Source organism: Mirounga angustirostris, unplaced genomic scaffold (assembly GCF_029215605.1).
Source record: "Mirounga angustirostris isolate CCGP_5_RB_7025 unplaced genomic scaffold, mMirAng1.0.hap1 SCAF_13, whole genome shotgun sequence".
NCBI lineage: Eukaryota > Metazoa > Chordata > Mammalia > Carnivora > Phocidae > Mirounga > Mirounga angustirostris.
This window is the reverse complement of record NW_026991721.1, coordinates 12,535,121-12,558,787: the sequence shown is the minus strand read 5'-3', so window position 1 is coordinate 12,558,787 and position 23,667 is coordinate 12,535,121. Positions and strand designations below refer to the sequence as shown.

Sequence of the window (23,667 nt, the reverse complement as noted above, 5' to 3'; positions counted from 1 at the left end):
ACACCTTGCAGGTGAGGAAACTGTGATTCGCAGGGGTTACGGGACCAGCCCACCTGCTGAGCGGCAGCGCTGAGACTCCCAGGGGCCTTCTGCTCCCACGCAGGGCTCTCAGCTGGGGTTGGGGAGTGGCGGCGGGGGGAGGACGAGGAGGCCCAGGAAGGAATGGAGGGAGGGGCGTGGTCTCGAGCCCCTGGCCCCGGGACCAGGGGAGTGGATCGGGGGTCGGAGGGCTCTAGCTCCACCTCTGGATCCAGGGAGCTGCAGCCAGCTTCCCCCACTCCACTCCTGCGGCCACTCCCCCAGGCTGCAGCACCCTCAGGGACGCACGAGCACGCACGCGCCCGTGCACGCACACAGAGCAGCCCAAAGCCTAGAAAGCCGCACGAGGAGTTGCCTTCGGCAGAGAGGTTTTATTTTTCTCTAAGATTATTCCCCAGAGAAATGTTTTATATGATGCCCACGGTAAAGCGCGGAGGGAGCCACCTCTAAGTGCCGAGCGCGACGGCCAAGGTCATGACCAGCTCATTCTTCACCTGGAGGCTTGCCTGGCGCGAAGGGCTCGGCACACACAGGCTTAACGGCCAAAGAGGTCCGAAGAAGTAGGGGGCACACTTCCTCCCTCATCACATCACCTCCCCTGAGACCAGGTGTCTACCAAAGTCATATGCTTCCTGCTCCGAAACCAAGAACTTCCGTGCGCCTTTGCTCAGGGCCTACAGGGCAGCAATCAGCGTGGCGCCGGATCGTCTTCTCTTGCGAATCCAAGCGTGTGCTAGCAGCTAAATGTCTTTTTTTAAAAACAAAAAAAGAAAGAAAAAGTAATGGCTACTTATCAGTAGCCTGCGCAGGCCAAGTACTCCTGGACGTGGGGTCCTCAAAGGTGGGGAAAGATTAGCAAAGCATCGTTGGGGCTGGAAAGCGAGAGCTTCTGAGCTAGGCGGTAGCAGGAGAGCCCCATTCCTGCCGGCACTCCCAGTACACCATGATGGGGTGGACGAACGTCAACACAGTGGCAAGGACCAGCATCACGTTCACCTGGGGGAGAGAGATGGGGCAGGTGAGGTCCAGAACTCTGAGCGGCCCCACGAACAAAGGGGCCAGAACTGTGCCAGGTGCGGCCTCTACGTTCTCCTCAGACCCGACGGTGCCCCGGGGAAAGCCTTCAGTTATTCAGTTATAGGGGAGGAACAGTGTGCCCATTTCAGAGATGAAGAAACAGAGGTCTCGAGAGCACTCGATGACTTGCTCAAGGTCACAGGGGAAGTTGGGGACAGTGGCTAGAACACACGTCTTCTGAATACGGTTGGAGTCGTCTGACACAACAAGCAGGAAATTCTCCCCAGTTTTTAGTTCAGTCCTGTTTTTTTTCTCCCGAAGACTGACTTAAACTCCTGCTCTACACGTTGCTGATCTTTTTTTAAATGAGGCTAAGGGAGCTGTGCAATGGTCAGAATACTGAATTCAAAGTCAAAAGACTTCTGCTCCTTAGCTATGTGCTTCTGAAATGTAAGTCACAGAACCCAAATCCCCGAACCTACGTCTTCAATCTGCAAAGAAGTGGAGAGCCATGCCCACCTCCCACCTCTCAGAGCTGGACCCACGAGCATCCCTCGGGTGTGGGGACGCCGGGGTGAGACCACAGAGCTCCTGCCCCTCGAACCAACGTTGGGAACCCGTGCGTATTGTTGCCCCAGAGCCGGGGCCGGGCTCAGCCTGCACCCACCACAAGCAGGAAATGTCTTTAAAGTTTTGGCTTTTTACTTGGAATCTGTGAGAATTTTACATTCTCCTCCAGAATATGTCTATGTGTTTCCCCACACATAAAAAATATTTTCTCGGGCGCCTGGGTGGCTCAGTTGGTTAAGCGACTGCCTTCAGCTCAGGTCATGATCCCGGAGTCCTGGGATCGAGTCCCGCATCAGACTCCCTGCTCAGCAGGGAATCTGCTTCTCCCTCTGACCCTCCTCCCTCTCATGCTCTCTGTCTCTCATTGTCTCTCTCGCAAATAAATAAAATCTTTTAAAAAAAAAATTTTTTTTCTCCCCAAATCTCTAATAATATAGACTCTCTTGGAAGCCATGCCATGTTAGTCTTGCGGTTTCAGGTACCTCAGCCATAGGGCAGGGTACTCTGCTACCCCAGTTTGAGGAATAAGACCAAGGATGTACCCATGTGCAGAAACAGTCCTGCAGGAACCATCTCAGGCAGATTTGGGGCACCCCCTGCTGGGGCCCCACTGAGGCGTCCCAATCTGGATGTCCTTGCTGGTCTAAGGACAGGACCACACCCCCCTCCCCCCAGTACTCACGTAGAGCGGGTCATTCTGGAGCGGGCCTCTGATGAAGGTGAAGATAGGGAACTGGAGCAGAGATACAATGGCTGATAAGGCCATCACCAGCCCAAAGAGCTTCCCAAAGTGCTCCGAAGGGAAACTGGGGAAAGAGACAAACGGGGTTCCAGTGAGCTCCCAGGACCCTCCCTCCAAGGAGGAACCTGGCCGTGGTGGGCCTGCATCAGCCACTTGTTCCCAAGTCCCCCGTCCTAGGCCTGGCTTCACCCTCCCACGCCCACACAGACCCTCCCCCCCTTCACCTTGACTCAAGCCACAGGACACAGAGAAGGCACTGTGCAGGGACCCAGACACAGGCTGTGCTTGGAGAGGTCTCAAGGAAAAGACAGATGCATTAACAGACCACTCCATGCTGGATGCTGCATACGCTAGCAAAGGAAGCAAGAACAGAGTGCCGAGGGCACAAAGAAGGAAGACTGTCTCTTCCTCACTCTTCCCTGAGAGAGTTGAACCAGAAGTGGACCTTGGAGGGTGAATAGGAGTTCACCGGGTAGATAAAAGAGGCAGAGAGAAGAGCTGACATGAAGGCTCAAGTTCGTGAATGCTCTATCCCTTCCACCAGCCTCTAGCTCTACTTCACCCTCTACACCTGCTCCCAGACCCTGCCTCCCTCAGTGGACCACCCCCAGGTCCATCCTCACCTCCTGACTTCTTTACCTCCAGCACACTTCCCTTTGCGCTGGCACGTCCCCGTGGGGTAACGCAGCCCAAGCCCACTTACGCGAGGGTGAGGAAGGCAGCGTTGCCCCCGTACAGGAAGGAGCGGCTGATCACTTGCAGGATGAAAGTGACATACTGGAGGGGCAGGATGGGCACCGAGGCACAGAGGGCGAAGCCCAGGCACAGCAGAGACGTCAGGGCCAGAGAAGGCACGGCCGAGCGGAGGGCCACCGTCGTGGCCGAGGACCCTGGTCCAAAGGGAAGAAGAGGCTGTGTGGAGGCGAGCACGGTGGCGGGCGGCGACAGGGCACGAAGATGGGAGAAAGGGCGGAGCCACCGTCCACCCACCGTCCAGGCAGAAACCGCTCCCTCCCAGTGCTCATCTCCAATCCATCAATCGGCGCTGATCATTCATCCCCTGAATGCCATTCAAATGCATCCACTGCTCTCTACCCCCACCTGCTGTAGGTCTCCATCAACGCACGCCTGGATTGTGACAGTGGCCTCCTAGCAGGGACCACATGCTCTGGCCCCTCCACCCCACAGCCAGGTAAACCTCACTGCACTCGGGTGATGGCAACAGACAAACAGCCGCCACCCAGCCGCCGCCCGGGCCAGGCTGCATCCACATCGATGGTTGGAAGGAAGGAAGGGCGTGGGAAGGAAGGACGGACGGAGGAAGGGGGGGAAGGAGGGGCAGCGGCATTCATCAGTCCTATTGTTACTGATAGCATTGATATTGTGAAGCCAGGCATTATGCACAAACTACATTTTTAAAATGCTGTATATGCGTATGTGTACATAGAGGGCCGCACGCGGCAGACGGATATACACTATAAGTATACGGCATTGTTAGGAATGACGATCTTCAGAGGAAAAGAGACACAGATATAATATCAAGAGTAAAATCAAAATAAACTATGAATTAAAACATCAGTACATCTTACCTCTACCCAAGACCTAAAAGCACAGACGACCCAGGAGAACTGGAAGGCCGAGCATCCAGACTGCAGTCTTTAAATACCATTTCCCACTTAGCGGGACCCAGGGCTACTTGGAGAAACGGCTGTTTCAGGTCCGGGGCAGGAAATGCACCCCCTGAAACAGCCCCGAACATCTCACTGTGCTAGAGAATAAGACACTCTCTAAATCTGATGGCAGCGTGTTAAAGGATGCTGATTCTGCATTGGTAAAGTGCCTGATAGCCAGAGATGGACTGATTGGAGCATACAGAAGAATCATGACTCTTCCTCACTCTTCCCTGAGAGAGTTGAACCAGAAGTGGACCTTGGAGGGTGAATAGGAGTTCACCGGGTAGATAAGAGAGGCAGAGAGAAGAGCTGACATGAAGGCTCAAGTTCATGAATGCTCTATCCCTTCCAGACTGAAACCCATCAAATATATTTAAAATGAGGCTTTAAAACAGAAGCTACGGGGGCGCCTGGGTGGCTCAGATGGTTAAGCGTCTGCCTTTGGCTCAGGTCATGATCCCTGGGTTCTGGGATCGAGCCCCGCATCGGGCTCCTTGTGCAGCGGGGAGCCTGCTTCTCCCTCTACCTCTGCTGTTCCCCCTGCTTGTGTTCCCTCTCTCTCTCTGACAAATAAATAAAATCTTTAAAAAAAAAAACAGAAGCTACGTTAGGGGCGCCTGGGTGACTCAGTCAATTAAGCATCCAACTTTTGGTTTCAGCTCAGGTCATGATCTCAGGGTCAAGCTTGAGATTCTCTACCTCTCCCTTTCTCTCTCTCCTTTCTCTCCACCCCTCCCCACGCTCCCGCACTCTCCCCCTCTCTAAAATAAATAAATAAATCTTTAAAAACAATAATAATAAAAGAGAAATGACGGGCGCCTGGGTGGCTCAGTTGTTAAGCATCTGCCTTCAGCTCAGGTCATGATCCCAGGGTCCTGGGATCGAGCCCCGCATCGGGCTCCCTGCTCAGCGGGAGGTCTGCTTCTCCCTCTCCCACTCCCCCCGCTTGTGTTCCCTCTCTCGCTGTGTCTCTCTCTGTCAAATAAATAAATAAAATCTTTAAAAAAAAAAAAGAGAGAAATGACATTAAAAAGTAAATCAATTACTCAAATAAAAGAGAAATGACAAGTCATCCCCCCTAGAGGTTGCTGGGGCACCCAAGTCGTTATTCTGAAACTGGTACACATAGGAAAAACCAAGCACTTATTTCATGGTACAAAGCAGTCAATGAGGGAAAGCTTTTCTTTCTAGAGGAACTCTAGCAATTAAAAGCAGAAGGAAAGACAGAAATAGAAAATCTCCATTTTACAATCCTAATAAAATAATGGATCCCGGCAGTGATCACCCATAGCTACTAAAATCATTACCCGTGCAGCTGATGGGAAACTCTGTCCTGGGCGGATCAGACTGACAATGTCTGGACCCACCGGTCAATCCTAACATCGTAAGAACAGGGACAGTCGGGACCGGCGGGGGGGCTGCCGCCAGGAGCCAGAGGAAGCCCGCAGCTCCACCTCCCAAGCCTGCTCACCAAAAAATACTCAACGGCATCTCCTCAAGCCTCCAATCTGCCTGTTTACAGGAAATACCCAATCAGCGAAACATTTCTAAGTGATACCAAAAGATGCCAAATCCAATCTGGAGGAAATCTGATAGAACAAATGACCCAGTTTCTTCAACAAATAAACAACCAGAAAAACAAAACGTGGGGGGAGGGGAGGGGACGCACAGATTGAAAAAGATAGAGTAAGACCATCAACGAAATAATGGCGTAGACCCTGTGTGCGTCCTAATGTGAACAAACCAACTAGAAAAAGGCATATTTGAGACACTTTGGGAAATCTGGACAGGACTGCGTGTTAGAGGATGTTAAGGAATTACTGTTTTGTTTAATGATAATGATATTAGGGTGATGTTTCAATAAAAATGGTTTTATTTGTGAGAGACACGGACTGAAGTATTTACAGATGAAATGATCTGATGCCTGCAATTTGTCCTAAAATACCCCAGCAGGGGTAGGAGGGGCAGCACCGGGGAAGGGGGGTAACTCAGCGCCCCTCTGTTCCTCCAGGCACGTCCAAGGGTCGTGTCCATGCTCCTAAGCACAGCCACCTGCCTCTCCCCCATTCAGCCCCTTCTCCTCGGCGCCCCAGCCAGCTCAAGTTCCTTTCGGGGAGTCTTCAGGTTTTGCTTGCTCTTCATCACCTTGACCCCACTGTATTCCTGGGCTGTTCTCCCAGGGCCCTCCTCTTCATCTCCTCTCTTCTTGCTCATCCTTCAGGCCTCGGCTTAGAAGCCACTTCCTCCAGGAAGCCTTTTGGGACATCAAGCCCATCCTCACCCAGAATAGGCTAAGTGCCCTTCTTTGTGTCCCCATCACCCCCTGTGAGCTGACTTCATGGATGGTGACGCCTGATTACTTGCCCTTCATTCTCTAGACTGAGGACGGCCTGAGAATGAGGGCCTATTGGCCCAGTCCATGGTGGAATCTGGAACTATGGCTGGCACATAACAGACGCTCATCGACTAGTGGATGGATGGATGGATGGATGGATGGATGGATGGATGGATGGATAGATGCAAGGAGAAAAGGATTAAGAACAAAAGAGAATGTGGCTCTGGCCATGCATGAAGATGCCTCCCCTCCTGGTTCCCCGACCCTCTGCAGCCCAGGCCTCACCTGTGTTTTTGGCTTCCTTCTGGTACTTCTGCTTGAGCCGGTCCATGAGCAGGCCGTTCCAGGGGGCACACAGCACCCCGAAGAACTGAGTAATGGCGAAGGCATTTGTGTAGGTGCTGACTGCGGAGTGCAGAGAGGGGCTGGGTGGTACAGCATTTCCAGCACTGCCTTACAGGAGAGGACTCTCCCAGCCTGCCCTTGCCTGCCTGTCCCTCCTCCCCACACCCCTGCTCAGACTTCCTCCCGAGGATCTGCGCCGCCCAGCCCCCACCACGCACCCAGCGCTCTGTCCCCGCCAGCCAGGTTGGTGAGCAGCGAGTTGAGGGTGCCGATGAAGAGGTAATGCCACAGCTGTATGACGGACAGCCACACCAGGTGGCAGGCAAAGCGCTGGGAGAGGGCGTAACGCCAGAAAGAGCGGTGCTCCTGCTTCCTCCCTGGTTCCACGGTCTCTGCAGGGAAGGAAGGAAGCACCTGGGCATGAATTACAAGAAAGGAGGGGAGCAGGTGGGCAGGACCGTCTAAGGAGTGAACTCACCTCCTCTTCCTCCCGGACCGCAGATGCCTGCAACCAGCTCGTCCCGCCTCTATAGCTTTGTTATCCCGGCCCCACGACCCTCAGTGACCCGCCCATGTCCTCCTCTGTCCTGCTGAAACCCGGTCTGTCTTTCACAGCTTGGACTCAGTGACACTTTCTGTACCAGCACTTTCGTGGCCAGGACGGTGAAGAGAAAGACAAGGAGAAGAGAACGCAGACATTCAAGGAGAGGGGAATATGAGGGGCGGCCGGCTACTGTCCCAGCGGCCCCACGTCCCTTCCCCTGCTTTCCGTACCGGGATCCCGAGTCTGTTCTGGAAGCCGGGCCCTGCCTCAGTTCTCATGGTCCAGGTGGGGCCGTGAATTAGCTGTCCTATTCCTCACCCAGGGCTGACCGGTTCTATCGCAGACCAGCTGTAATGTTAGTCTGGGGGTCCCCAGAGGCATCCGGGTTCTCCTCTTCCCAGAGCCTGACAAGTTCATGTTTCCCTTGGTTCTCTGAGCTTCCCAGAATCCTGTTCTCGCTTCTACTTTGCCAGCAGTGGTTTGTGATGTTTATAACCAAAGACCCAGAACAGACGCTGCAGGGAAAGGAGGCAGGGAGCGGGGAGGAGGTATGAGGAGCCGAGGAGAGAGAAAAGAAGGACAGAAAGAGAAGACGCAGAAGCCATGCCCCTCTGTGGACCCTCCGTAAGAGGCGGGCAGGGGCAGGGGCAGGGGTTGAGAAGCCCCTACAGGTCCTCTGACAGACCTTTCCTGATGCTGCATCCCCGGGGCAGCTCCAGAAGCAGAGAACCCGGCCAGCCGCAGGGAGAAGTCAGGGTCCGAGGGGCAGATGGGTTAGCCGGGGGGCTCACCTTCCTTTGCTGGAGGGAACTCCTTGGTCTGCATCTCCACCTTATCAGACTCCGCTGTGTTCTTCTCTCCCTCAGTGGTGTCAGTCCTGGAGTGCAGGCTACGGACACAGAAGCCCCTAGCCCAACCCAAGGACTGTGAGCTGAGCCTGAGATTCAGGCCGCAGGGAACAGTGCGGGGGCTCCTGAAGTTCACCGCACTTTGGAGACACCTGTCAACGGCCGTCCCACCCAGGCCACAGCCCAGACCAGTTAAATGAGAATGCCTGGGCATGGGATCCAGTCTTCCAAATTTTTTTTAAAGATTTATTTATTTATTTTAAAGAGAGAGAGAGAGAGCAAGAGCGGGGGGGGGGGGGGGCAGAGGGAGAGGGAGAGAGAAGCAGACTCCCCACTGAGTGGGGAGCCCAACACAGAGCTTGATCTCACAACCCCGAGATCACGACGTGAGCCCAAATCAAGAGTTGGATGCTCAACCGACCGAGCCACCCAGGTACCCCCCAGGCTTCCATATTTTTTCAAAGATCTCTAGTGTTTCTAATATGCAGCAAAGTTTGGGAACCACTGGAAGCGTGGGAAGAACAGGCAAGGCCTGGGTTCGAATCCTGGTGCTGCCTCCTCCTAACCATAGAAGTATGGCTCAGACTTAGCCTTTCTGAACCTCTTTTTTCTCATTTGGAAAAAAGAGATGAGGATATTTATCTGAGAGGATTATTGTGCAATGCAATCAGAGGGCGCAGGGGCAAACAGTAAGTGAGCAACAAATCAATGCCCCCCACCACCACCACCCGAGGTGCTGACTGCAAAACCAGTTACATTTCTTCACCTCCCCTGTTCTGCAACCTCTGCAATGGGTCTTGGCAGCCCTGACGGGGTCCCCAGCCCCTGTATCTGGGCTGGCCCCAGATTTCTTGGAACCCTGGAACTAGCCTGATGGAGGAGGAGAGCCACATGACTCAGACATCTTTGTCACCCCAAAGGACTGCCAGACAAACCCCATGTGAGGCCATCCAGCCCAGCCAGCCCCAGCTAGCCTAGCAGATGACCAGAGGCCTGAGCGAGCCCTGCCAACACCATCCAGGCCCACCTCTGATCAGCAGAACTAGCCAGGTACCCACAGACTCATGAAAAACAATAAATGCTGAATGGTTTAGACCACTGAGTTCGGGAATAGTTTGTTACACAGCAACAGCTAACTGATACACCCTGGCCCAGGCCTGCTGTCCTGGGACAGGTCTCCTCTGCCTTGCTAGCACATCTGTCCCACCCCTGGCTTCCCACCACAGGTCAGGCGGAGGGCTCAGGCCCACAGTCGCCAGATCACAGTGCTTACCCGTAGCTGTAGTTGGGGGGCAGTGGATAGGGGATGTGGCCTCGGGGCATCAGGAGGAAAGTGCGCCCTACATGCCAGGCACTGCAGACTGAGAGGAAGATGAAGGAGGCCCTGAGGCTGACGCCCTGTTCATAAAGCAGCTGCAGAAGGAAGAGGAAAAGAGTCAGCATGACACCCATATTCATGGCAACATCATTCACAACATCCAAACGGTAGAAGCAAACCAAATGTCCACTGGCAGATAAATGGGCCAACGAACTGTGTGGCATACACATACGACAGGATAGGATTCACCCCAAAAAAGCCCTGACACAGGCTACAGTGTGAACTTGAGGACATCATGCTGAGGGAAATCAGCCAGTCACAAAGGGATCAATACCGCATGCTGCCACGCACATGAGGGGCCCAGAGCCATCCAAGTCACAGACACAGAAAAGAGAATGGTGCTCGCCAGGGGCTGGGCCTGGGGGGCTGGGGGGCTGGGGGATAGGAAGTCACTGTTTAATCGGCATGGAGTTTCAGTTTTGCAAGGTTGCAAAGAGTTCTGGAGATGGATGGTGGTCATGGTTGCACAATATGAATGAACCTAATGTCACTGAACTGTAGACTTCAGAATGGATAAGAGAGTAAATTTTATGTTCTGTGTGTTTTACCCAACAGAAGAGTCAGTGTAAGCAGCAGGGGCTGGGACCCCAGCCTGTCAGAGGCTCTTGCCCTCCATCCTGAAGGCTAATCAAGGACACCTGACGCACACATAGGCTCACCCTCACCCCACGGTTCGACAGCTGGGGCGGGGCAGGGGGGAGGGGCATGGTCACCCATCCCCACAGCCTTGGAGACTCTCCTAAAGTGGCTTCTCAGAGATCTGCTAGCCCACTGCTTTTTTGTTTTATTTTTTTTAATAGCAGCAAAGTCCTTTTACTTAAACAAAACTTCACACAAAAATTCAACTTATGAGGGGCGCCTGGGTGGCTCAGTTGGTTAAGCGACTGCCTTCGGCTCAGGTCATGATCCTGGAGTCCCGGGATCGAGTCCCACATCGGGCTCCCTGCTCGGCAGGGAGTCTGCTTCTCCCTCTGACCCTCCTCCCTCTCATGCTCTCTGTCTCTCATTCTCTCTGTCTCAAATAAATAAATAAAATATTTTTTTAAAAAAATTCAACTTATGAAACACATCAGCGGGAAGCGGCTCAGTCATCTTCCCCCTCATTCTCCTTGGTGACCGACCTAACACCGCAGAGAACCCCTCAGGGTTCCTCAACACCCAGTTTGGAAACCATTGATCTAGCCCACCTCCTCCTTTTACAGAGGGTCAAAGTGAGGTCCAGAGAGGTGCAATGAACTGCTCAAGGTCAGAGTCAGAAGCAGCAAGGTCAGATTAAACTAAGAGCTCAGATCCTACTCGGACACTCTCTCTCCTTCCAATTCTAAGGAGACAAAAGAGAAAGGAAGGCACACTTAGGGGAAGGAGGGAGAACCAGGAAACTGGCTCTTGTACCAGTGGTAGAGAGGCTTGAGTAAGTGCCCCTGGGGCTCAGCCTCTAGGTGGCCCTCCAAGCCAAGGTGCTCATGGGACTAAGCTAGCTAGTCTCATGTCTCGTAGTGACTCCCAGAGATCCTCTTCTCTTCCCCCATAGCCCATGGGCTGTACCCACTGCCTCTGGCCTAACACAAAGCCTGGAGGGAAATCCCAAGTTGGGCAGGACCTGCATTCTCTGATTCCTTCCACTCACTCATCCTTCGTGTCCTCCAGCTGGTGGCCTCATAATCACAGCATGGCTGCCACAACTCCAGCTATCACATCCTCCTACCACAACATTTGGAAAGAAAAATTGGGCAGGGGGACCAAGGAGAAAGGCTTCCTTTCAGCTCTGCTCTCACCTTCCATCAGGGAGGGAGAATGTCCCCTAAACTCTTCCAGGATACACACCCTTCATCTCATTAACAAGGACTGGAAAATATGACCACCTCTCCCCATCACTAACAAGGGGGAGAGGGATTGCCCCCGTTGGCTTAGGTCAATCAGGATTCATCCTCTGGGCTGGGCACCTCCCTGCCCAGGTAGAATTATTAGCAACGAAGAAGATGGAAAGACTGTCAGGTCAGGTGGGGGCCGCTAACAGCACTGGAACAGCCCAGCCCCCGGATCCCCAACACCAGCCTTTGGGAGAGCTGGAGAGGCCTCTGTGCCTGCCCCTGTTGCTCCCACTGGCCTCCTCTCACCTTCTAGTCCAAACCAGAAGCTCACAGGCACAAACACCCCCCTCCATGGGGCTCCCAGCCTCTGCCCAACACCGACCCAAGTGCATCACAGCCTCTCCCCAGAAATTCTAGGTCGGTGTAAAGAGCTTAATCACTACCAGGGGATGCTCCAGAACCAGACAGGTCTGGGCTCCAAGTTCAAGCGCCACGTTTACTGGCTGCAGGAGGCTTGAAGGAAAGAAATCAGGCAAAGTTCACAAGACAAGCATCTGGCACATGGAAGCGTGCAATACAGGTTGCTCATTGGTATTTTTTACCTTGATGACAAGGAAGACTGCCGAGGAGGAGTCAAACGCCCCGTTGTAGAGGGTGATGATGGTTGAGCGGTGTTTGCCAAAGAGGTTCCCAACCTAGAGAACAGAGGCGTCACTTCTTCCTGAGCTGGTTCTTGCCGTCCACGGGGCATGTGCCAGGCCCTCATTATACCCACACCCGCCTCCATCCCGGGAGCTTCCGCCCTGGCTCGAGCCGGCCCCACTGGAGGTAGCCCGCGCAGAATGGCGCTTCTCCCTCCCTCCAGCCAGGTGCCCGGGGTCAGGGCGGGCTCACACCTGCAGGTTGGTGATCAGAAACAGGATTCCTCCCACAGTAAGCATGGGCATGGCCAGGAAGAGCAGCAGGGCTGAGTCTGGAACAAAGACAGAGGTGGGGTGGTGTCACAGTGTAACCCAAACACAGAGCCCCAAACTCTGGCTCCCACCTTCTCCAAATTCCTAACAATCCTGGTGGCAGGGCCCCAATTCTAGCCAGCCTGCTAGCATCCTTTGAGGACCTTAAGATAGTGGTCAGGGCTCCCCCAAATGCCCCTGCCGAGGGACCCTGCGGAGGTCTCCTGGGCCCAAAGGTGGTCCTCGGTCTGTGGCAGGCCTGGCTGTCCACAGGCAGACGCAAGACTCTAAGTGAAGCCACTGCTCCCTTCGTTCATTAAACCCCAAGCAGCCCCTCCATTCATGCTTGACACTGTTGGGGAGAGAAGCCTGGATTCGGCCCCCAAGCACAGCCTCTAATTCACTGCAGGACTTGGAGCTGGATTCTGTTCTGTGACTCGGTCACCTCATCCGTTAAATGGGAATCACAGTCCTGGCTCTTTCCATCTCATGGGGTGCTGTGAGAGCGGAACAAGAACGGCCGTGAACTGTGGTTCCCTGGTCCATTAAACCGGGAGCGCTTCCTCGGTGCCAGGCATCATGCTCGGCCAGCAGGACCGAGACATCGGGAAAGAGCGTGTCCCACTCCAAGTCTTGGCAAGGCGTCTCTCGGCCGCCTGTCTTCTCCTCCACACAATGCGAGAAGAGGAGAATGAATCCGACTGAAATTCTCAGACTTTAGGAGTTTTCTCTGTCCATCAATCAGTAAAATGTGAAGCAAAAACTGCTGACTACAATAGGGCTGTCAACTTTTGCCCTACTAAATAAGGATATTTTTTAAAATGTAGGTATTAAAAAAATTTAAAAAGGTTAAAAAATAATTATTTTTTTAAATTATAGGGTTTTTTTAAAATAAAGGTTATTTTTGGGGGCGCCTGGGTGGCTCAGTCGTTGGGCGTCTGCCTTCGGCTCAGGTCATGATCCCAGGGTCCTGGGATCGAGCTCCGCATAGGGCTCCCTGCTTGGCGGGAGGCCTGCTTTTTCCTCTCCCCCATGCCCCCTGCTTGTGTTCCCTCTCTCGCTGTGTCTCTCTCTGTCAAATAAATAAATAAAATCTTAAAAAAAAATTAAAAAATAAAATCAAGGTTATTTTTTAAAATAACCCTCCTTCATACTATCATTTTGTTTTTAAGAAGAGAACACGTTAACACACACCAGAGGAAGGACGTAATCTTTCGAATAAATTCTCTCTGAAGCAGTCCCTCCATTGTCCTTATTTTTTGCATTTCTCAGTTGACTAGACTGGTTTCACAGACCAACAACAACCCCCGCAAAGATCCCCTCGAGCTCAAAGATCACCCTCTGCACCTGCCCCACCCAGCAGGTGCCCCTGAGCCTCATCCCTCCCACCCACCTGACAGCACTCACCTGCAGAGGTGAAGGCTATGGTGAGTGTGGCGCTGGTGTAGAGAAATCTGAAACGTACAACGGGAGATGGAAAGTGTTGTCCAGAGGGCAGAGTAGAGAGAGCCAAGGTCCTCCCACGTGGGGTCGCAACAGCCCAATCCCTTGGAGAAAGGGATTAGTGCCCGCTCTACAAAGCAAAACTTCTGGGTTCTAATTCCTCCTCACTGTGTGACCTTGGGTAAGGCACTGTCCTTCTCTGTGCCTCAGCAGCCTTTGCTATAAAAGGAAATGACTGGACTGATTTAGAAGTTCTAGGGCACTGTGATTTCAGGACCACAATCCCAAGCTTATGGGGATCTCTTAGCAGTTTGGGGATCTTGCAAGGCATGGGATAATAGAAGCAGTGCCTAAGTGTGATGTTCTGATTTATAATAGGAAATATACATTTGGTCCCTGTCCCCAGTGCCTGACACAGGGCTCCTAAAACACCTGTAAATTCTTCAGTAGTAAGAGCACTAAGAGCATCTTTGTTCTGATCAGGTGACTCTGGGTGGGCTCCTGGATGGCTCCTGCTGGGAGCTGGTCGCCAGAAAGACCAAGCCATAATTAGACACTTGGAATCTTCAGCCGGGCCCGCCCACTTCTGCAAAAAGGGGAAAGGGGCTGGAAAAGGTTAATAAGTGATCAAGCTGGGGCGCCTGGGTGGCTCAGTCGTTAAGCGTCTGCCTTCAGCTCGGGTCATGATCCCAGGGTCCTGGGATCGAGTCCCACATCATGCTCCCTGCTCTGCGGGAAGCCTGCTTCTCCCTCTCCCACTCCCCCTGCTTGTGTTCCCTCTCTCGCTGTCTCTCTCTGTCAAATAAATAAAATCTTTAAAAAAAAAAAAATAAGTGATCAAGCTTACATAAGGAGAACTTCTGGGCTGGTGTATACAACCACATGCCAGGAGGATGACACACCCCAGACGCCACCAGACCAAAGTTCTTGTGCTTGGGACCTTCCCAGACCTCACCCTACATATCTCCCCACGTGGCTATTTATCTGCATCCTTTATCGTATCTTTAAATAAACTGGTAAACATACGTAAATGTTGCCTTGAGTTCTGTGAGCTGTTCTAGAAATAATCCAATCCAAGGGAAAGGAGGTCATGGGAACCTCTGGTTTGTAGCCACATCAGACAGAAGTTGTGGGTAAACTGGGGACCTATCCCCTATGATTGGCATCTGAAGTGGGGAGCAGTCTCATGGGACCCAGCCCTTAACCTGTAGGATCTGAGGCACTCTCCAGGGAGACGGTATCAGAACTGAGTTACATTGTAGGACACTCAGCTGGTGTCACAGAATTGCGTGGTTTGGGGAGACTCCACATACACACGTCATGACGGGATGTGTCAGAAGCGAATTGTTCTGTTGAAAGTCAAGGAGAAATGCAGAAGGAGGTATGTAGGATTTTCCAATACAGTTGGTGTTGAAGTGGGATTTGCTAGAACGGCCCAGGCTCAAAGAAACTTGTGCTTCGAGGAGAGAGAGGGGATGAAGAGCCCCTGGCTCCTGGGTGACCACGGGGTGACCCATGGCGTGGAACAGCAGGTACCCTGCTATCAGTCACTAAAGGGAGAAGTTACCAATTTGGGATTCAGAAACGGACCCAGCTCCCAAGGAGTGGGTTCACGGGATGCACGGGAAGGGCAAAGTAATAAGCAAAAGCTGAAAGATACAAGCGCTCGGTTATTGTGATCCATAATAGCTAACACAAAATTAAAAGAGAGTGCCGGGTCAGCCCTGCGTGCTAGACCAGGGTCAGATGTGGGTAAGTCTGAGCTTTGGCCATTAGCCTCGAAATCACCCCCAAGGGAAAAATGATGCAGGAACAACCAAAAGTCCCTCTAAGACCTCTGGTTCCCAAGAAGGTCGTCAGTGTGGGAGGAGGAAAAAACTCAACTGGGGGGGGATGGTGCCATGCGAAGGAGCTGCTACATTTTGTGGAAGAGTATCCTCAGCTTCCCAGAGAATCTTCCCTGAGATGGAGTGGGAGCGTGCCTAATTTGGGGGCTGTGGTGTCTTTGGTTTTGAATGCTGCAGAGTGGAAGGGCATGTCCGGGTTGCTGCAGGACCTAGAGCTCACGCGTGATCCACACACACAGGAGGCTGTCCCTGGGGGCACAGATAGGGGCCACTGTAAGGTCCCATGCCCCGTACAAAGGGAACATCCCAGATGGAACAGCCCATAGGCTTTGTATGCTAGCCATGTGGGTGTGGCTTTACGGTGACCTGTGTCCAGGTCGTGGTAAATGCTGTGGTGAAGGGGACCCCTTTCATGTGGGCACCCCATAAAACCCATTGCTGCAAAAGGGAAAAACCAGTTTGGGAAGGCTTACTGAGTTTGCTGGCTCAGTTTCCCCTCCTGGGTCTTATAGGTGCTAATAAATATATTAGGTTAATTAACAAAAGAATGGGGACAGGCAGAGGGGAGAATCAAGAGACTGGTCTTAGGGTAGACATTTTTAAATGGTTATTAAAGAATAAGGGAAGGGGCACCTGGGTGGCTCAGTCATTAAGCATCTGCCTTCGGCTCAGGTCAGGATCCCAGGGTCCTGGGATCGAGCCCCGCATCTTGCTCCCTGCTCGGCGGGAAGCCTGCTTCTCCCTCTCCCACTCCCCCTGCTTGTGTTCCTGATCTCGCTATGTCTCTCTCTGTCAAATAAATAAATAAAATCTTTTTAAATAATAAAGAAAGAAAGAATAAGGGGAATAAAGCAAATATTGATGGGAGTGGAACAAAGAGGAAACAGAGGAGAGTCGTGGGTTCACCCTGCTGGGGGGAAATCTCCAGAGGGTTATAGAGATGTAAGATAAATGAAACAGACAGTTATTAGGGTTAAAAAAAAAAAGATGTTGGGCGCCTGGGTGGCTCAGTTGGTTAAGCGACTGCCTTCGGCTCAGGTCATGATCCTGGAGTCTCAGGATCGGTCTGTATCAGGCTTCCTGCTCAGCAGGGAGTCTGCTTCTCCTTCTGACCCTCCCCCCTCTCATGTGCTCTCTCTTTCTCATTCTCTCTCTCAAATAAATAAGTAAAATCTTTAAAAAAAAAAAAAAAAGATGTTAATACAGCACTGCCAAAGGCTGAGTGGGCCAAAGGGACCCCTGCCGGCCCCCAGCATTAAAGTGCCTGCAAACAAGTCCAATCTGTTTGTCCCCAGTTTGAAAAACGTTAAAAGCCAGAAGACAGAGAGATCATAATGAGAAACCCAACCAGCAAGTGCTGGGGGCAATGGCTAAGCAGATTCATCAGGTTCCAGACGGACAGAAGGACCAGGCTCCCTTGACTCTACCCCTCATCTTGGCCCCGAAGCCTTTTGCACAGGAGTGGCCAAAATGGGAAGGGAGTAGAGAAGTTTCCAGGGCTCCTTGGTAAGGGAAGCGTCAGCCGGGCCACAGGCTTCAGTTAGACTGAGAGCACATGATAACATAAGAGTTGGTAAGTTTATGAAAGCTGGAATGTTGAAACATGCTCTCTGTAAAGAAGTTGCTGTCTCCTTTCCCTGATGTTTCACAACTAGATACTACGTCTGGCTGGGAACACCTTACCCACCTGACGGCAGAAACAACCTGCTGACCAAGTCCTAAGGAGGTTGCGGGGAGGAAGGTCAGGGTTACTGGAAGAAAGGTAAATGTTTATAGGAGAACTGGTATGTCTGAACAGGCTTCCAAGAAGAGGCTGTGAGTTCTTTAGGTGACTGGATCATGGGGCTGGACCCTGCGCGTGACTGGCTTCCCCAGCTAGCGCTCTGGGACAGGAGGTGTCTAAATCCAACCTTCCTGTCAACTGGACATGTGCACTGGGAGCCAGTAAGACTGCCCGAGCCCAGACGGTGTGGGAGAGAAGGCAGAGTGCTGGTCAGGCACGAATTCTCTGTGCCGTGACCCTCTGGGGAGCCCACACTGGGGCTTATGGCAAAAGTCTGTGGTCACCTCCCAGCAACAACTGGGACCTTGGACAAGAGAATTTCCATTTCCGGGGCATTTATCATCTTCCTATCAGACACTAATTGAATCCACACAAATAACTGAAGTACAAAAAATGATCTTCAAACATGAAAGACCCACAATGTCTAGGATGGTATCGGAGAAATGCTCTAATGGGGATGGCAATGCCCAGAAGAATTCCATACTAAAAATAGCAGTGGTAAGACAGGATCATGTCGCCTGGGGAATTGCAAGGATGAGATACCATGACCAGGGAGCCTCTTCCACCCCCCCCCACCCCCCCCCACCCCCCCCCCGGCAAGGACTGACTCTGGAATGTGCGGGGAGTGGCTGGATTCTACTGTCACTTGGATGGTGCCCTATAAAGAGCCCCCAGTTGACCAACACAGAGCTACTTGGCTGTGTTCCGAGGTGAAGGGACAACGACATCCTGTTTGGAAGGCCATCACTCTGATCCAAAAAGGTAGAAACAGATCAGCTCAGTGGGCTGAAGGAACCTCATGCTGCTGTCCTAGTAGAGAGGAAAGAAACCTACCATGGAAAAGGCCCCTACGTTCAGGTCTTTCGGACCCACAGGCAGTGGCTAATGGCCTGGCCATTCGGTCCTACAGGAAGGCAATGGAAACTTGGCCATACGGGGCACAGACCTATGGAAATCACTATGGCATTTGAGGGGTGCATGAAAATGGGAGGACTAGTATGTTCGAACAGGCTGTATGTGAAGTGGCTGCCTCTCTCTCTCTCTCTCTCACCCAACCGTGTATGAGGGATGGACACGGTGTCTGAGTGGGGAATGGTTCCCCTATCAGTGTTGTGGTTAGAGGAAATTCCCCTCATGCTACGGTCACAGGACCAGGGCTACCACTACCAGGGCTGGAAGCAGAGATGATTCCTAAGCAAGGAAATTAACTGTGTTCTTAACCATTATGTTACGATTCCTAAGTGCCCGTTGGGGCAGGCTGTGAGCCTTCCCTCTATCTGCCAAAATTGGGACAAACAGGGAAGGCAGCCATCTTGCCTGGTAGGAAAGAGAGCCCGCTTAGTTCTGCGTCGGGGGTAACCTCGCCCTACCGGAAAGGGAAGACACTTGCTGGACGAGTATTCCAGACCAGCACAGTGGCCAAACCCAACATCCCTTCCAGAGACGGAAGAGTTACGGTATCAATGGAGAGAAGGAAAATCAGAGAGTAAGGGGATGAATAAGCAGGTTCTACAAGGAGGGAAATCCAGTACTAGGTGAATACTCCAAAAGAGGCTCAGTGCAAGAGAGGATCTTGTCTCTTCACTCAATTATACCGGATGCCTGAAGGGTAAAGGGATATATTGCTGAGACCCCTCCCGCTTTTGGACCCTGACAAGATCAAATGGAAGCCTGTGAGCATAAGCGTCCCAGGGAGACATTTTCAGATGGTATGATGATGGACTGGATGGTTACTAATGACTGAATGTGTTTCTGTTAATCTGCCAGTGCCTTTCGACCTTTATGATCGTTTCTGCTACAAGGGATCCATGTCCGAAGACCAGGGGCTGCACTGTAATATTGTGGTTTACACAAAGAAATACATATTTGGTCTTTGTCCTGAGTCCCTGACACAGGGCTCCTAAAACCCTTGTAAACTCCATGATAACAGCAAAAGGAGCATTTTTTGTTCCAGTGGGGTGACTCTGGTAGGTTCCCGGATAGCTCCCAGATGGGGATTGGTCACCAGAAAGACCAAGGATTGGTTAGGATTAGAAGTTTGGGATTTTTTTGGCAGCCCCTCTCCCCTGCCCCACTTCGCTAGAGAGGGGAGAGGGGCTAGAAATGGTTAGTAATTGATCAAGCCTACATGAAGAAGCCTCCATAAAATCCCACTAGGATGGGGCTCAGAGAGCTTCCAAACCTGTATGCTTTCATCTGTATCCTTTACCGTATCCTTTAATAAACTGGTAAACACAAGTGTTTCCCTGAGTTCTGTGAGCTGTTCTAGCAATTAATCCAGTCCAAGAGGGAGGAGGTCATGGGAACCGTGATTGGCAGCCAAAGCAGACAGAAGTTGTGGGTAACCTGTGGGGGGACCCACCAACTTGCAATTGGCATCTGAAGTGGGGGGCAGTCTTGTGGGACCGAGCCCTCAACACGCAGGATGTGACACTCTCCCCAACGAGATGGTGTCAGAACTGAGTTAAATTGTAGGACAATCAAAGAATTGCTTGGTGTGAGGGAGAAACCCACACATTTGCTGACCAGATGTATCAGAAGTGAGGTGTTGTATGTGAAAGTAAAAGAGAAACACAAGGAAGACCGAGTTTTTCCTAACATACGAAGGCTGGAGAGGAGGCAGGGGCCAAAGGAAGGGGTGGGAAGAAGAGGAGACCGGGAGCCAAGCCAAGGACAGACTGAGATAAAGTCATTATACACCCAACGGCTTACAGGGCAGGAACTTGCTTTATCAGCCAGCCCTCCAGTCCCTCTGTCTGATAACTCATTTTCCATACATCTGCCAGGAGCCTCCTGCCCTTGGTCCTATTAAGGCCTTGGCAGGCCACTGCTCATCACTGAAGCTGGCTGGCTACCGTGGCATCCTGTCTGAGCAAGAGGAGGTCCCTTCCCCTCCATGAAACCCCCACTGTCTCCGCTCCAGTGAGGGGGTCAGGAAATCCCACCATCGGGGATACCCAGGAGACCTTACTAAATCTCTGGGGAATGACGGGGGCGGGGGGATGAGATGACAATTAAGCCTGAGGGACCTGGATGTGAGGCCTGGTAGGATCCCTGAGTGACAATTTTCAGTTCCCCTATTTTAACCCAGGCACCAAGCCAGCCCTCAAAGGAAATTGGCCTGGGCTCCAGCTCAATTTGAATACACAATCCCATTGAACAAAGGAAGAACAGGGCAAAGGTAAGGGGAGTAGGGGTGCAGAGAGGAGGGTGGATTTAGACAGAGTCCACATCCTGTGCTGTTTCTGACAGTTGCTGGGCCAGGGCCGGGCAGGGCTGCCCTGTTGCCCAGCTGGGTCTCCTCCAAGCATGGCTACTGCTAGAGGAATCCGTCTTGCCTATCTCTGCCCAGGCCGGGCCTTTGGGACTTACATGGCAATGAGACGAGCCACGGTGGTCTTGAACCTGTCAAAGATGAAGCCGGCGGGGAATGTCATGAAGTTGTTCATGAAGGACCCCAGGGTAAAGATGAGTGAGAACCTCTCATCCTGGGCTTTGCAGTCTGGAGGAGAGAAAGGGAGATCTCAGGGAGTTGAAACGTGACAGCCTCGGGGGCTGGTACTTCCCTCCCCAGGCACCTCCTAGACCAAGGTTGGGGAGTTGGTGGGGAGGATGACACTCCTCACTTCTGACCCCAGAAAAGCTGGCACTGTGGGGGGGAGGGGGTGGGGGTAGAATCCCTCCCACCCCTTCCTACTGCCTGGGAACCACATTCTGCTTCCCTAGAGGAGTCCCTTACCAGCCTCCCCTGTGACATTGCCCATCGGCCCCACATCCGGTTCACATAGCTCCTCAAAGTAATGCTCTGTTTTGAAGACAAACACCAGTGATGCCCAGCCGAAGAGGACTCCTGCAAAGCCAAGGCATTCCAGCAGCCCCGTCAGCAGGGTGGCCACTCGAAGGGGCAGACCCTGGCCTGGCATGGCCTGAGGTAGAGCCGATCCCCAAATCTCAGCGAGGGCCTCCCGGGCTGACCACAGGCACTTCAAGGGCTGGCCTTTGGGCACTTGGAAAATTCCTCTGGCAAGCCCTTCTGTTCAAATAGGCTCTGGTTCTGGCTTTTTTCGGGCCTGGGCAAGAAACAGCGGTGGGCAATTCTCTGGATCCTGTAAAAGAAAGCAGAGGCTGCTTGATACAGGGGACTTGTAAGAAAGGTAGAGGTGGACAAAGCGTGCTGGGAGGGGTGCAGAAAGGGCCAACTGTTAGAACAGCTGCAAAAAGCCTCGCTACCCCACAACGGCAGCACCTGGGGATGCAGAAACCGAGTCCAGTTCTGAAGACTGTCCACAAAAATAGAAACAGCAGCGACTGGGGTGGGGGGCGGTGGTGACACTTCACGGAGCTCCTCGCAGGCTCAAAACAACCTGGCAAAGTTAGCTGTCTTGTCTTCTTCAGTTTACCGACAAGAGAATAAAAGCTCCATGGGATGTTATCAACTTGCCCAAGGTCACATGAGCTAGTCAGTCACAACACAGGCCAGTCTAAAGCCCAAAATATCCACCTCCACCAGGACCTTCCGTGACCCTCTGCCGAAAGGGCGCCGCGGGGCCCGCGCCCCGCCCCCCGCCCCCCCGCGCGCACCTGCTCCTGCACGCGCACCCCATCCGGCCCGCGGGCGCCGCCCCCACCCCCACCCCCGCCCCGGGCCCATGCTCCGCGGGGGTCACCGGCCTCCCGCCCCGCGCCTCGGGCCCCGGAGCCCTACCCGGCGGCCTTCCTCGCTGGCACTCCCGCGCCACCCACGCCCCGCGCCTTTTGGATTCGCCCCGCCCCGCCCCGCCCTCACCCCCCGCCCCGTCCGGAAGGGCCCTGAGTGGCGGGCGGTGTCGGGGGAGGTCCGCCGGCCCCGGTTCTCTAGCACTTCCTTTCTGCCCCGCTCACCGTTTCTCGAGCGCTTGTCCGCCCAGGCCTGGGATCTTCGCTCCGTTACCTCCCTCCGGCCCCAGCCGCGCCTGTTGGCATCTCTGCATCTTTCTTGATCCTCGTTCAGCCTCCTGGCCGCTTCGCTTCTCCTCCTTCCCCTAACCAAATTCGTTTCAGAACTGTGGCTCGCGGGCGCCTGGGTGGCTCAGTTGGTTAGGCGACTGCCTTCGGCTCAGGTCGTGATCCTGGAGTCCCGGGATCGAGTCCCGGGATCGAGTCCCGCATCGAGTCCCCGCATCGAGTCCCCGCATCGAGTCCCCGCATCGAGTCCCGCATCGAGTCCCGCATCGAGTCCCCGCATCGAGTCCCGCATCGAGTCCATCGAGTCCCGCATCGGGCTCCCTGCTCGGCGGGGAGTCTGCTTCTCCCTCTGACCCTCCCCCCTCTCATGTGCTTGCTCTCTCTCATTCTCTCTCTCTCAAATAAATAAATAAAATCTTTAAAAAAAAAACAAAACTGTGGCTCGCACGGGCAGACCCACGGAAAAGAGCACAAACACCCAGCACACACGGAGGACACCGATGGCTACCTGCGGACGCACCGTATTCCAGGTGCTTTACCTTGCCCGCTTGCGTGGCCACAGAATACATGTTTGCCCATTTGCCCACCAGCTCAAACCTCGGTCCTGATCTCAGGCTCCCAGGGCTGCCAGCAAATCCCTCGCACAGAATCAGAGAGCCGAGTACCAGGACTGAACAGCTTTCCAGAACCCAGCCCCACCCCGGCCCTGGTGGGGTGCCCTTGCCTTTTCACTCCCAAGGATCCCTATGATTACTCCCTGCCTCACCCCCAGCCCAGGTTCTGAAAGATTTTACCCACCAGACTGCGTTAATTAAGCATTCATTGCTCCATTTTTTATTAATCAAAGACATATATAATTGCCCATTGGAGCTTGTGATCAACGTGAGAAAGGCAGCTGAGCCAGCTGTGTTGCTATCATTCCAGCCCAGAGCAAGTGAGCTGACAGCTTCCTTGGCCTATGCAGCCATTGCCCCCATTAAAAGCTGAATTTGGGGGAGAGCTTCTTGCATATTCCATGGAGTCTGCAGACTTCCATGCCCAGCCTTCTGGATTCTCCCTGGGGCAAGGGACTCAAGCTATTCCAAGCACGCACTTCTTTTGGATGAGAAAGAAATAAGAGGTTAGAACCACGAGTGGCCAGAACCAGAGAGTATTTTCCAGATCTCTACCAAAGCACCAAGGATAAAGAGAGTGTGACCACCAAAGGGACTGACTGCGTGGGGAAGGGGCACTCTGGGCCTGGACCCAGGTACTCACTGCTCACAAAGCCCCAGGCATGCTCTTTGGCTGCCCCACCTGCAAGATGAGGACTGCAGTACTTTAATTACAATATTTGTCAAGAAATACGAGGTGAGTTTATGAAGTCCTTGCAGGTATGGTAGGTAGTCCCCTGAC

At 53.0% G+C, this 23,667-nt stretch overlaps 1 protein-coding gene across 3 annotated transcripts; it reads right to left on the bottom strand.

Annotated features, from left to right (window-relative positions):
• Positions 1-390: 390 nt before the first annotated feature.
• SLC43A3 (solute carrier family 43 member 3) lies at positions 391-22,094 on the bottom strand. Of its 3 annotated transcripts, none has more exons than XM_054511906.2 (13): positions 22,034-22,094; positions 21,068-21,434; positions 20,701-20,830; positions 13,663-13,802; positions 12,199-12,275; positions 11,905-11,997; positions 9,387-9,526; positions 8,057-8,172; positions 6,940-7,113; positions 6,662-6,781; positions 3,072-3,258; positions 2,309-2,432; positions 391-1,035 (listed from the first exon to the last, which is right to left on the bottom strand). In XM_054511906.2, the coding sequence occupies exons 2-13, from the start codon at positions 21,249-21,251 to the stop codon at positions 934-936; spliced, it is 1,587 nt and encodes a 528-aa protein (XP_054367881.1). In that variant the 5' UTR covers positions 21,252-21,434; positions 22,034-22,094; the 3' UTR covers positions 391-933. The 3 variants fall into 3 exon arrangements, with proteins under 3 accessions (XP_054367881.1, XP_064432479.1, XP_054367880.1); XM_064576409.1 differs by having other exon boundaries at positions 13,663-13,709; XM_054511905.2 differs by lacking the exon at positions 22,034-22,094 and adding an exon at positions 21,575-21,844.
• Between the last annotated feature and the right edge of the window lie 1,573 nt (positions 22,095-23,667).